Source organism: Chlorocebus sabaeus, chromosome 13, assembly GCF_047675955.1.
Source record: "Chlorocebus sabaeus isolate Y175 chromosome 13, mChlSab1.0.hap1, whole genome shotgun sequence".
NCBI classification, from domain to species: domain Eukaryota; kingdom Metazoa; phylum Chordata; class Mammalia; order Primates; family Cercopithecidae; genus Chlorocebus; species Chlorocebus sabaeus.
In genome coordinates, this window is record NC_132916.1 from 9,754,956 (window position 1) to 9,768,400 (window position 13,445).

A 13,445-nucleotide genomic window follows, 5' to 3' on the forward strand; every position below is an offset into this window, starting at 1 on the left:
TGGCACGCACCAGGAGGGTCAGCTACTCTGGAAGCTGAGGCCGGACGATCACTTGAGTCCAGAGGTTTCAGGCCAGTCTGGGCAACATAGTGAGATCCCATCTCTAACAACAACAACAAAAAGAAACAATAACTGAAGGCCTTTACCCTCCCTGAAAGCATCTGCCTGTCCTTGGGTGGGGTCTGTCCACCTTCTGTCCATCTGGTATAACAAGTGGTCCACACCTGAAGTAGAGATACCAGTTTCTGCTGGTCAGCTCTCCATGTAATAGCCACACTGGTCTAAAAGGTCCAAGACAAGACACTGAGCTTAGAGCCCTGTACAAGCTGTAGTGGGAGTGGCTGCACAGGGCAGCACCACTTGAGGCCCAAGTGCATCTGGGGGCCATGCCCCAGAGGCATCTGAAAGATGATTTTCTGTGCTCCTGAAAGTCACCAGATCTAAAGCTGCTGCTGCAATGGCCGTGGTCCTCTCTGGAGCCTTAGCCCACAACAGGCTCCTGGCCCTACCCTTGTTCCCATACCAGCTGGGCCCCTAGAGGCACGTCCTCCATGCAACAGCCCTGCAAATGGCCATATCTCAGGGGTTCACTTCCTTGCTCCCTCACAGATGCCTGTGGGCTGAGGGTCCTGGGCCTCATCAGGGTTAAGGGAGGGACCAGGGATGACCGGAGCCTAGAGAGGCCAGTAGCCTGCACTCCAGCCCCCAGGGGCTCCTTTTACAGATAGTTACCCACAGACAGGTGCTGGGAAGGCATCAGCATGGTCAGCATTCACGGACTTGCCGACAGGTAGTCAGGTTGGGTCCTGAGAAAGTGAATCCTAGAGCTTATGTCCCTCGGGCAGCTGCTAGAGGTAGGGCTGGTCCTCCTGCTATACGCCCTCCTTCGAGGGCAGCAGTTCTAGCTCTTCTCCACCTCGGCCTTCTACCCACAGCCTTCTCCTACTCACGCTCTGGCCATGGCTGCTTCAGCTTCTCCTCCAGGTGGCTCCCACGCTTCTGATTAAGTCAGCCCGAGGAAGACAATCTCCCTTTCATTAGCTCAACACAACAGGTTAGGGAGGTTAACTGCACCTGCAGAGCCCACTGGCCAGCAGCACGGAGAACAGTGTTTGATCAATGGGGAGAAAGTGGGTGCCCCTTACAGGAGTTGCTGCCTCCCTTCTATCTCTATCTGCACAAAGATAATATCCTCTTACTGAACAAACTTGTTGACATTTATGACCTTTTAAAAAGTCATTTTCTGTAAAACCAGCATATGTGGAGTTGGGGGAGTCTGTTCTTGGCTAGTGTGGAAGAGACCTTGCGTAGGCTTTGCACTGATTTTGAATTTGCTATGCATCTGACGACTTTATCCTTTGAGTGCAACTCATGTCAAGATGAGCAGTTTTGTTAAATTTGTGGTAAATGTTATCTAGGTCAATGCTTCTTAACCTTTTTTGGGTCACAGACTACATTTGCGAATCTGATGAAAACTATGGACTCCTTATAAAAATGCACACATGCACATAATAAACTCTGCAGTTTCTGGGGGCCCACAATCCTCATGACTGCAATATAAAGGAATAGGGCTCTGATAACTTGAACTCTCTTTGATTCTTCACATTTTGTAAATAGTTGCATTCAATTAAATACTGTGATTCAAGTGAGACATTTCTGAAGCTGTATATATCTGTGTGTGTGTAGGTTGCACACACACCATATAAATGTCTATATATTGTACTTATATGTAGCCTCATATTTCCAGTAAATTTCATACTGGCCTCATGCATTCAACCACAATCCCCAACTATATTCTCCTTAGTAAAGATAAATGTAAAATGAGAAATAGGCAAATTTAAACAGCTAAACTGGCAGTTTAAAATTTTCTATATTAATAATATAGAAAATACAAAGAAACAAGATATTCATACATTGTTAGTAGAAGTATCAAAATGAATAGTACTTTTGAAGAATGCACAATATCTACCAAATTAAAACACACATACCATTCAATACAGCAATTCTACCACTATCTACAAAAATACTCCATATATGAGTAAAGATAAATGAACAGAGATGCTCCCCACAATAGTATTTTTTGTTTGAAAATATGGAAACATACTATAGGGAACATGGTTATAATGATCCAAACAACACTTTAGTTTCAATGTGCTTACACAGAACAATGGCCTCCACCTATTACTAAGTAGAAAAGAGCAGTTATATACTGGATGTTCTAACTCAACTAACTTTGTAAACTTCCATAATGCTGTATTATGGTGTGCATCTCTCTTATCTTTAGAAAACTAAGAGCTTATTAATATACAGGCATTCTTCTTAGTACCAGTGTTTTATCTCTAATTTCTCCTGTCTATAACTTCCCATTCTAACATGTCACTGATAATGATTTGCGGGAAATTAGCACTATCATAATTCCATCAAATAATTTCAATGAGTCAATTGTCTAATTACACATATGCACCACGATTAGGGCTACCAATTTTCTCAACATCTGAATTTACAATTACAAAAAACAAACACATGACATTAGTAGCTACTCTGAGCCTACAGCGGTAATAACATTTCAAGAATCATACCCGTATAATCAGTTCATGAGCATGGCTACCATAGCTAAAAAGCCAGTATTGCTGGTTAGTATCTCTTCCTCTAAAGCGTCCCCTCAGTTACCTTTCTGGGTCCTTATATTACTTCAGGGATGCACCTGATGTTTTTTTTTTTTTTTTGCATTTTTGTGGGTTAGGGGCTGGGGGACGCAAAGACAGTATGACTGACCAGATTCTAATTCCCCAAAGCTTTACAATGAATGCATGTAGGAGTTAACCTCCCAAAGTAATCAACAAACCCCACCTGGTATGGCTGCCTTGAGCAGTCCCCTCCCACAGTGAATTTTGGCCAGCCTCATGGAACTAAGAGAACACAACGGAAGTGATGCTACACAACTGCGGAAGCTAAGGCCTCGAAGCCCTGCAATTTCCACCTTGGTCTCTCAAAACACTTGCTCTCAGGAAAGACAGCTGCCACGTAATAAGTCCAATTACCCAGGGACCATCCCAGGCTAGCCATGTGGAAGGTCACATGGAAAGAAACCCCTGCCAGCCAGCCCTCAGCTGTTCCTGCCCTCTCAGCCCAAGTAACAGACGCATGTGAGTGAGGGAGCCATCGTGGACGTTTGAGATCCAGCAGACACCATGCAGACAAAAAAATGAGGGCTCAGACTTAGGGCCCCAGCCAAGCCAGGATGTTTCCAGCCAACTGAGCTATTCCAGCCAAGGCTCCAGACATCCTGGACAGGGATGACCTGTGCCTTGCCTACACACCTGAACCACAGAATCATGAGCAATAAAATGACTGCTCTTTCATGCTACCAAGTTTCGCGGTGGTTTGTTACACAACGATAGACAATGTGAAAAATGCAAATGTTATTGGTGACTGTTTAAAAGATGAGTCCAACTCTGACCACAGTTCTAAAGTTAATAGTATGACTCAGACAGACTTTGCCTGTTGCAGTGAGAAAGAAATAACGTAACAGTTCACATTTCCTTGGACAGCTTTTTAAATAAATCTGACCAATCTAATTAATTCTAAAAAACTCCTCAAAATACTGAGGGGGCCAATATACTATTATGAGTCACATGCTAGTTTGAAATACTGGTCTTCCTGACTCAGCTTTGAGGTCACAGCACAAATATCACTTGTTCTAGAAGTCTTCCCAAGCCCAGGTCTTCTCAACACTGCCTCCTGTGTGCATCCAGAGGAGCCTGTACTGTTGGTCATTTGGGTACTCCCTACGTGACCTGGAACTAGGTCTTATTCATCTTCCAAAAGAACACATGCCTACGGAGTCACTCAAATGCTGATTCAATGGAAAGAATGGAGAAGAAGTAAGGAAAGAACAGAAGGAGGAAAGGAAAAAAGGGAGTGAGGAGAGAAAGAGTGAGAAAGGTAGAAGAAAGAAAAGAGAGGAAGAGGATGGAAGGAAGGAAAGACAGGCAACAGCAACAATAACAAAAAACTGTACTAGCAGCATATGTAGTGAGATAAAGCAAAGGACTAGGAAGACATACGAGGAAATGTGTAGTCCAGGCAGGACAGAAACAGGAACAGTAGCTACATGACTTCAGACAATCATTTAATCTAAAACTCAGGGTCCTAAAAATGGGAACACCATTTAATAAGGATATGTCAACAATATAATTATTTAATTTTGCTTTAGGATTTAAGTCAAGAAAAAAAGTAGTAAGTATTGGGAAGAAATCCTGAGTTTATGGCCGGGCACGCTGGCTCATGCCTGTAATCCCAGCACTTTGGGAGGCCGAGGCAGGTGGATCACCTGAGGTCAGGAGTTCAAGACCGGCCTGGCCAACATAGTGAAACATCGTCTCTACTAAAAATACAAAATTAGTCGGGCATGGTGGCGCATGCCTTTAGTCCCAGCTACTCAGGAGGCTGAGGCAGGAGAATCGCTTGAACCCAGGAGGCAGAGGTTGCAGTGAGACAAGATTGCGCCACTGTACTCCAGCCTGGGCAACAAGAGTGAAACTCCATCTCAGAAAAAAAAAAAGAAATCCTGAGTTTACAATAATAATGATGATAGCTAATACTGAATACATAATCCTCACGACACTGTAAGGCAGATGATTTTACAGGTAAAGAAAATGATATATGGAGGCTGCATATGCAGAAGATGGTGGAACCAGGACTGGAGTCTGGGCGATCGAGCAACCAAGTTTCTGCTTTTGTCCACCATGCTGTGTTGCAATAGTCTGAGAACAAATAAATTCTCAAGGACTATCAACCATCACAACACAAGACTAAAACGTTAAAATGGCCCACCTGTCTACCGCTGGCATCTCACTTCCACCTTGTCTTGGTATTCATAAACAAGAATGTTGGCAAGAAATAATTCACCAGCTGGCATACACGTGAAGCCACTTTCTAACACACATGTGACTGAGACATTTAAAATTAAAAGCCGTAAAACTGCTCTGAACCAGTTTCCTTAGCCATAAAATAAGTACAGGTTTAAAGTCCTTTATCTGAAATGCTTGGGACCAGAAGTGTTTTGGATTTTGGAATATTTGCATTATACTTTCCGAGTAAGCACCACAAATCCAAAAATCCGAAGTCCAAAGTGCTCCAATTAGCACTTCCTTGGAGCATCATGTCTGTATTCAAAAGGCCTCAGACTTTGCAGCATGTGGATTAGGGATACTTAACTTGTATTACATAAGACCAACACTTTACTGGGTTATTACAGTATTCAAAAGATAATTCTTTTGAGGTGCTAAGCACAGTGCTTAACCCACAGTAAGCACCCAGTAATTGCTAAAGACAACTGTGAAGACGTTGCTACAAATGATATAGCAGACATTTAATTAAAAGTACAAGTTATTCTGTGACATAAAAAGTTCATAAAACATTAAATTTAAGAAGCCATTATAAAATAGTAAAGATAGTACAACATCAACATATATAGCAAAAAGCTATGGAGTCTGTAGTCAAGCTTTTACAAATGGTAAACGAAGCTACTTTTGTGTATCAGGTTCAATGGGTGATTTATTTTTTTGTCTGTATTTTCTGAATTTCCTGCAACAAACACATTATCTTTTGCAGATAAGAAAAAGAATACGTTATTAAGGATTTTGGTGTCCTAGGTCTGCTATCAGATAGCTATAAATCAAAGGGTCTGTGAGCATTAGCTTCTTCATCTGAAAAATGGCAGGAACTTGAGCAAACAATCTCTGAGGCTCCTCCCAGCTCTAAAATTCTATAATTTCATAAAATAAACAATTTTAAAAATTGTGGAGAAAAAGGGCCAATCCTTTCCCTTCCCTCTATCTCTCACACAGCCCAGCAGGACAGCAGAACCTCAACAAACATCTAGTGACTGGTTGTCTCACTGATTAGTGAAAGACCAAAAAGTCAACTCAAATATTGCCTTCAGATAGGCGTAACTGCTGTTGCTTGTACTAGGAAGAAGTCCAAATAGAGTACCATGAGAACTAGTGGTACAAATTAGTCCTGACACTATCTCAAGCCTTCTGGACTTAAAAAGAGTTGCTCTGAAACCCTGGGCCTCAGTTTCTCAATGTATAAAAAGGGGAAATTGTGTTCTCAACTCATGTTCTAAAATAGTATGAATCAATAAGAAAAAGCAAGTGTACTACCGACATCTTCTCACTTTACTAACACAAAGCAAATATTTAACTAATGTTGATTCAGTAGATGCTACTTCACTGATTCCTACCATATATAAGAAACTTCTATAGTCATTTGAGAAATTTCTTTGAGAAAATGCACAAGAAATGATTTTCAAGATGACAAATCGCAATGGGAAGTTTCCAAAGGGGTAGGTTAAAAAATTACAGCAAATCAAATTTTATAAGAAGTATCTTATGTGGAAAAATCATTTGTGGGGAAGACTCTTTCCTGCTTGGGAACTTCCCTTGGATAGGATCTCACTCAAGCAAATCAACACAACAAAACCCAATTCTCTTGCCCTCCTTCTCTCTTGAGGAAGGGCTACGATGGGGAGCAAAGTGAAGATGCCACTAACAGCCATCAAAGCTCAATATATGGAAGAAATCTACAGAAAGAGGAAGCAGAACAAAGAGGAAGAACGAACACAGACTATAGAAAGGGAGAGGTAGATATGAGTGTGAGGTCAACAGTGAGAAATTTCTCAGGCAAGATGAAGACTAAAATCCACATCTCATGCAGTAATAGCTGAATAAATTCCAGGAATATATGGCATTTGTTTTAGGACAACTGGTTTGCTAAGGTTAAGAGGTAAATTCTAAAACCACAAGGTTCCAGGCCATCACGTAGGGCACAAGGAGGCTACAGTGCAGTATCATTCAATTCATCTACCACCAAAAAAGAACAGTTACATCCCACTAAAAGGAGGCTGGGGGGAAAAAAAGCACGAAACTCTCCGCTTCTAGTAGAGCAATATGTGGACTTTACGATCCTAAAGAAAGAGAAAAGTAGAAAGCGGGTTCTGTCATGGTTGTTAGGTGAGGGGTACCACCTAGTCATCGTGCTTCGTGTGAAAAAGAGAGCCCTATACCCTAAAGGCAGCACTCCGGGGCACCAGCAGAGAGCAGAGGGAATCCAGGGGAAGACAGCCTGGCTCTGCCTCTCCTCAAATCCCCAATATACCACTTCTGGGCAGAGAGAATCTAGAAACTTCAGCCTAAGAGACTGAAAGAACAGAAGGCCATCTATCCCATGGAACCCGTAGCCATCTTGGATTAGTACACTGGGAAACATTTGCCCTCTTTCACATCTTCAAATGCCTTGCGCAATGCTGGCTTTAAGCATCCTGAGGACAAACCTTTCTATCTCTGGAAAACTAGGTGTCTCTTTTATTAACACTAACAGTAATAATTCAAAAATAAAAAAATGGAACTTAACAGGAGCATGAAAATCAAATTAAAAATAAAAGAAATTGCTAACCTTATTGTAGAAAGAATCAATCAAGTGTCATGCCCTCTCGTACATGTTTTTTAAAGTACAAGACTCACCTTTCAAATTAGACCGACTGGCTGGCCTCCCCACATTATTCCTCTGGTGTTTGGTTGACATGCGTTTAATCTGTCGAGGTGTGCTGGGGGGAGAGTTGCCATACAGATTCTCTGTATTTGTTTCATCGGAGAAGTCCTCTGGATCAGACTCAGGACTCTTGCAAGCTGCATCTCCCCATATGCCCTCTTGCCTATGAAAGACAGTGCATATGGAAAACATTCAGTAACACAGTAAGTGAATTCAAATTTACTTATAATTTTTAAAATAATTCTTTGTAAAACTTTTGTACGTAAACATCTCTTCAGCACCGTACTTCTCCTCTATTTTTACCTGCGAAAACTCAAAAGGAGAACTTTTCTTTCGCTTGAAGAGAGTAATGATTGTGACTGCTACTGCTCTTACCATGAACAAGGAGTACCACATGGGTGGAGCTGTTATGCTTTGTTTCTCTTGTTTATAGAGCTCTTTCTAACACAAAAGAAATATAGAACTAAAAACTTAACGCCTTAAGGAAAAAACAGCGAAGGACTAGAAGATACAAATCAGACAGAACTAAAAATGTACTTATGTGCTAGCTACTAACAGTTTAATTGATGAGTGGGCAAGTTCAGTCCTGCTCCGAACTTCAGTGCCTCGCCTCTTTCTCTCTTCGAAACACACAGAAAACAGAATGTACAGGAGCACTTTGCTATGATCCACACAGTAAAGCAGGAAGTACTGAGAAAGTATGGCAGGTCCATTTTCTAAGTTCTCTGATAAAAATTACAGCACAGACATTACGTATGTATTTAATACCACTGAACCACTTGAAAATGATTAAAACATTAAATTTTATCTTATGTGTATTTTAACACAATAAAAAATTGGGAAGAAAAAAAACCACAGTGCAGAGCTCAAGCAAGGTGCAGGGGAGAAGGATGCTGTAAAAGAGGAAAAAGAAAAATGTTTCTTTTCACCTTCAAAACGCAATTTCTCATTAATTTGTTCTCTAAAAACACTGCCTGCCAATTCTCTATCCCTAGCCAATTTCTCAAATCATCACGATTTTGACAAAGTTCTATTTCTGCAAAGCTAACAAAATAAGATTTAATGATACAAATTGAGAGCCAATACAATTCTTAAGAAGTGAACCAGAAGGAATCAATCATGAAATTCTTTCCAAATAGGCACCATCACAGTCTACCTCATTCTGAACATTCATAAAATATGCTTTATATTTTATAAACATAACTCCAAATTATATTCAGTATATAATCCATTTCTTCCTGGCAATTTGTATCTTGATATACAATCAAAGCTATTTCAAATTCATGAGCGAAACAGAAAAGCCACTCTACAATGTATAGTCCATTATGACTGAATGAGATCGACAAAACTACAGAAAAGAAATTACCTTTTGAAAAATAAAAATGTTGCAGAATTACAAAAATTTACAGAACTGAAATCTATAAAAGACCCCTAATGGGTCAAAAGCTGATTTTTTAAATAACCGCATTTTTAAAGACCACTCTAAATACTTTATGAGAATACATATGTGCTCCTAAACATGTGTGTACACACAAGACATACAAGTTAAATGTCCTGAAAGCTAACTTTAAACCATGTGCAAATTTAGAAATATGTTTTAAATGCACCTGCCTATTTCCTTAAACTACATTTATAAGTCTCATAACATCACACAATGAAGTGTAAACTTACAGATTAACTTGAAATTTCTTACACCCACTTCTTCTATACTCACTGTGTAATAGTTGATTTGACTGATTAAAGAACATGGCTATAAGCACCAAAATCATTTATTTATTTTCCATGTGTTGCAGTGGTTAATAACACTGTTTGGAATGATAAGCAGCATAGGCTTGGTGGTGTAGTAGACCCACGTTTAAATCCTAGCTGTACTGCCTATTAGCTGGGCGGACTGTGGACAAATTTTATCTCTACCGTGTACATTTACAAAATAAGGATAATAAATACTTAGACTTACACTTACTCCTATGAGGATTAAACCCAATAATGAATACTTAACCAAAGACTCAGAATATAGTAAGTGTTCACTAAATGCTTGACACCACTCATATCACAGGCCTTGGAGGTCACTGTGCTCACTGAGAGAACCTGAGTTCTTGCTCATCCACTTCACCTTAAGAGAGAAGCTCACCTAGGAGTTCAGCATGGTATAGGCCTGGAAGCACTTCTAACATTTTAAACATCTTCTGAATTCTTTCAAACTCAATATTATAAGGTTTCTGTTTTCATTTAATTTCCAAGAAAATACTGTATTTTATTACTTCTGAATCTCCAGGAGTGTCCAGCATAGCGTTCTCAAACATTCAGTGCTTTTCATAATAACGCACTTAACACATAAGAATGGTAACTGCCAGGAAACTATAGCACAAATGTTTAGTCAGTTAAATACATCGAAGCCAGACAGCAGGGAATACCAGGATAATTAAAAAATGAAGTCAGATATGAAAAAGCAAACAAAATCTCTTTCAAAACACATCCTTTGTGGTGAGGAGGAACGTGAACTCAGAAGCTAAGGCCACATCTCAGCCGTCCTGGATGGGTGAAGTACCCATTATTGAATCTTTCTAAGACTACTAAAACTAATAATTTGGAATTTTAAAGGTCTACATTCTAACTATTTCAGGAAATTCAGTTGTAAAGGTTTCTTTAAAAAAATTAAAGTAACGGAAATAAAGGGCTATGAAAAATATAAAATGGTCTGTTTTGCTAGTATCTGGCAGTACCGTGTGGATGATGAATTAATGCAACGCAGAGTGAAAGAGGAGAATTTTTGTGAAGAGGGACTGACAATATCAAACCTCAGTGACCCAAATGTCAAGCCCCTCAACCTGAGGAGAGTCATGATCTAAAATGACAAGCACAGCTGATTTTTTAAAAATAAATAAGTACCTTTGTGGGATCTACATGCCATGGCAATTGAGTTCTGTGCTTTAGCAGATAAAGAGGGTCTAAGAAAGTACATACAATAAAAAGGCTAACTTTTATGAAGACTTAACACTGGGGACCCAGAAGAGTATTCGTGTTGTGCTATCCTCCAACTGGGGACAAACTGTTTCTCTACACGTGGAAAAATTAATGTGGCTGTACTCTCAAATAAAAGTACAAGAAGAAATCCTTGTAATAATTCTACAGAAGCTAACAATCACTTGTTTTCCGATCTGCATTTATGACAAAACCAAAAGTCATCTGTCTTATCCTTATACATTCACACAGACACAATGAACAACTACTGACTTCAAAGTATTTCTAAACTATCGAATTATCCTAACAGTAAACATGTAAAAATCACACTTAAATGAAGACCAATACTGTCATAAACAAAAGATTAAAATAAGACAAAACACAGTATATTTTATCCTTTCTTACTCATTAAGCATCACAGAAAACGAGTTAGGAAAATGTCATATGGTACTACCAGCCACTATACTTATAATTGATAATTAAAATGAATTTAATACTTTCTTAGGATTTACTTAATGCAGTCAACATGGTATTCTCACTTGTTGGAAAAGATGCTGGTTTACGTTCCATCCAAGCAACTTAGTAACACCTACATGTCCGAACAAAATCCAACAGTATTTAAAGAAACTTTCTTTTAAAGAGTCTAGCACCTAATAAATAAAATTCACAAATGTTTTCCATCCTATCAAAAAATTACCAGCCAAGTGCAATGGCTCATGTCTGTAATCCCAGCACCTGGGAAGGCTGAGGTGGGCAAATTGCTTGTGCTCAGAAGTTCAAGACCAGCCTGGGCAACATGGCAAAACCACATCTTCACACACACACACACAAAAACTAAGCAGGTATGGTGGCATGCACCTGTGGTCCCAGCTACTCAAGGAGACAGAGGCGAGAGGATCACTTGAGTTGGTGCCACTGCACTTCAGCCTGGGTGACAAAGCAAGACGCTGTCTCAAACAAACAAACAAGCAAAAATACCAAAGAAAAAAATATATGATCCAAACTAGGAGAAAAACCGAAAGAAACAGACCAGAAATGACTCAAGTGGACATTATAAAGATGAAAAATATATCTGAAATAGACTCTGTGGGTTTAACAGCAGATCAGACACAGCAGAAAAACATCAGTGAACTTGAAGATACAGCAACAGAAACTATCGAAAATGAATCAGAGAGAAAAAGATTGGGAGAAATAAAAAAACAGGGTACCAGTGCCCTGTGTGACAATATCAAGCAGTTTAACCATGTGTTATTGGAGTTCAAAACTAGAGAAGGAAGGCACAGAAAAACATCTCTGAGGAAGGACTGAACATTTTCAAATCTGGAGAAAACCATAAGCTCACAGATCCAATGAACTCTGAGCAAAAGAACTATAAAGAAAACTCCCAGTCTGTTGTAATGTACATCATAACCAAATTGCTGAAAACCAATGATGAAGAGAAAAATATTAAAAGCAGTCAGAGAAAACTCAGTCTGGGAGCCTTAGCTTAGAAGTAACACATAATAAGAGGGAAAGAAATCAAGCAAACTTTTATTCTTTTTTCTTTAAAACAAACAAACAAACAAACAAACAAACACTTAGACACAAAATCTAGAAAAATACTAGTGGTAAGTTCAAAAGAACTTGCATCACTTCAATTAACTAACCATAAGCATCCAAAACCTCATTTTGTAATGGTTCATGTGAGATGAGCTAATGTGGTCAGCTGACCACTTCAGAATGTTTACATGGATACCAATGATTTGGGATGAGGAAAGTAGTACAAGGTCTACATCAGCTGCCCTGAAACATTTGTCTTACTTGTGTTTAGTAACATACAAATGTGAAATGTCTTTCTGGTACTAAATTTCTGACAGTCACGTAAAACATTTCACTCTTTTACCATAAAACCCTGCTAAGTACTATTATTACACTACAATCTGGTCTAGGCAAAGTATGTCGTGAACTCAACCCAAGGGAGTTTGGTGTAGGTTTTAAAGGAAAAATGTGTGAAAAGAAAACAAAACAAAAATTCAAGTTACTTGGGGTTAAATAGTTCTACTCTGACATATTAGGTAAACCACAATGGAGCCTGAAATAGCTATCTGTAAAATGATGAAGTCGGATTAGATGAGTCTGAAAACATCTGTGGTTCTGCAAAAGCCATCCCTGCCCCCCAACACCACCCCAGCCCCCCCCCAAAAAAAACCAAAACACTTCATTTAGCGACACCCTTCGAAATAAAAGGATATTTTATCCACTTGTGAAGTATAATATTCATCTGTGTGAAGTTCTCTCATCTACCTCCACTTCACCTATTCTCTATTAGGTAATAAGTATTAGGGAGATTTCTGCTATTGGGGAAAAGAGAGGAGGGATATAGGCAGAAAGGATAGATTTTCTAGGTTTCTTTTTTCTTTAAACAATTTGTATAGCTTGCTTGGCCTGCAGTATTAATCAAAGGGAGCTAAGCTCAGTTTGAGGTTGTATTTTTGGTTCATATTACAAAAGCCAATTTATTAATAAGTTATCCCTATTACACGAGTCAATTTATCAATAAGTTAGTTATCTTTATCATCAACCTACAGTTGAACATTTATCAGCTCACCTCTAGGTGAATGGTCAAACCTCGAGCTTATCCAACATGTACTATCTTAACTTTTGCACTGATTCAGAGCATAGAGTCTTTACAAACCTAACTAATCTTGGTTATTTTTCAAGGTAGACATTTAGACTTGTTTAATGAAAATTCATCTTTTTAAAACAAACGTAGATTTATAAAAAAGAAACACACACACACACATTTCCTATGGAAATGAGTAAGAAACTATCTCCCCAACAATTACTGAAGAGCAGGAGCTTGTCATCCTTACCACTGCTTCTCCAGCGTCTACAACAGTTGCTGGTGCAGATTATGTGCTCAAAACTACTTGCTGATTGAACAAACA

The 13,445-nt window shown here is 39.2% G+C and overlaps 1 protein-coding gene across 5 annotated transcripts in view; it reads right to left on the reverse strand.

Moving 5' to 3' along the window:
- MAP3K4 (mitogen-activated protein kinase kinase kinase 4) overlaps window positions 1-13,445 on the reverse strand; it is a 126,129-nt gene that overhangs the window by 75,052 nt on the left and 37,632 nt on the right. For all 5 annotated transcript variants that reach the window (XR_012094994.1, XM_038001184.2, XM_008007749.3 and 2 more), the window contains exon 2: window positions 7,530-7,720. Coding sequence is in view for 4 of the 5 variants with exons in the window: in XM_038001184.2 (XP_037857112.2) it covers window positions 7,530-7,720 (191 nt within the window). In the remaining variant the exon portion in view is untranslated. The remainder of the gene's footprint in view (window positions 1-7,529; window positions 7,721-13,445) is intronic.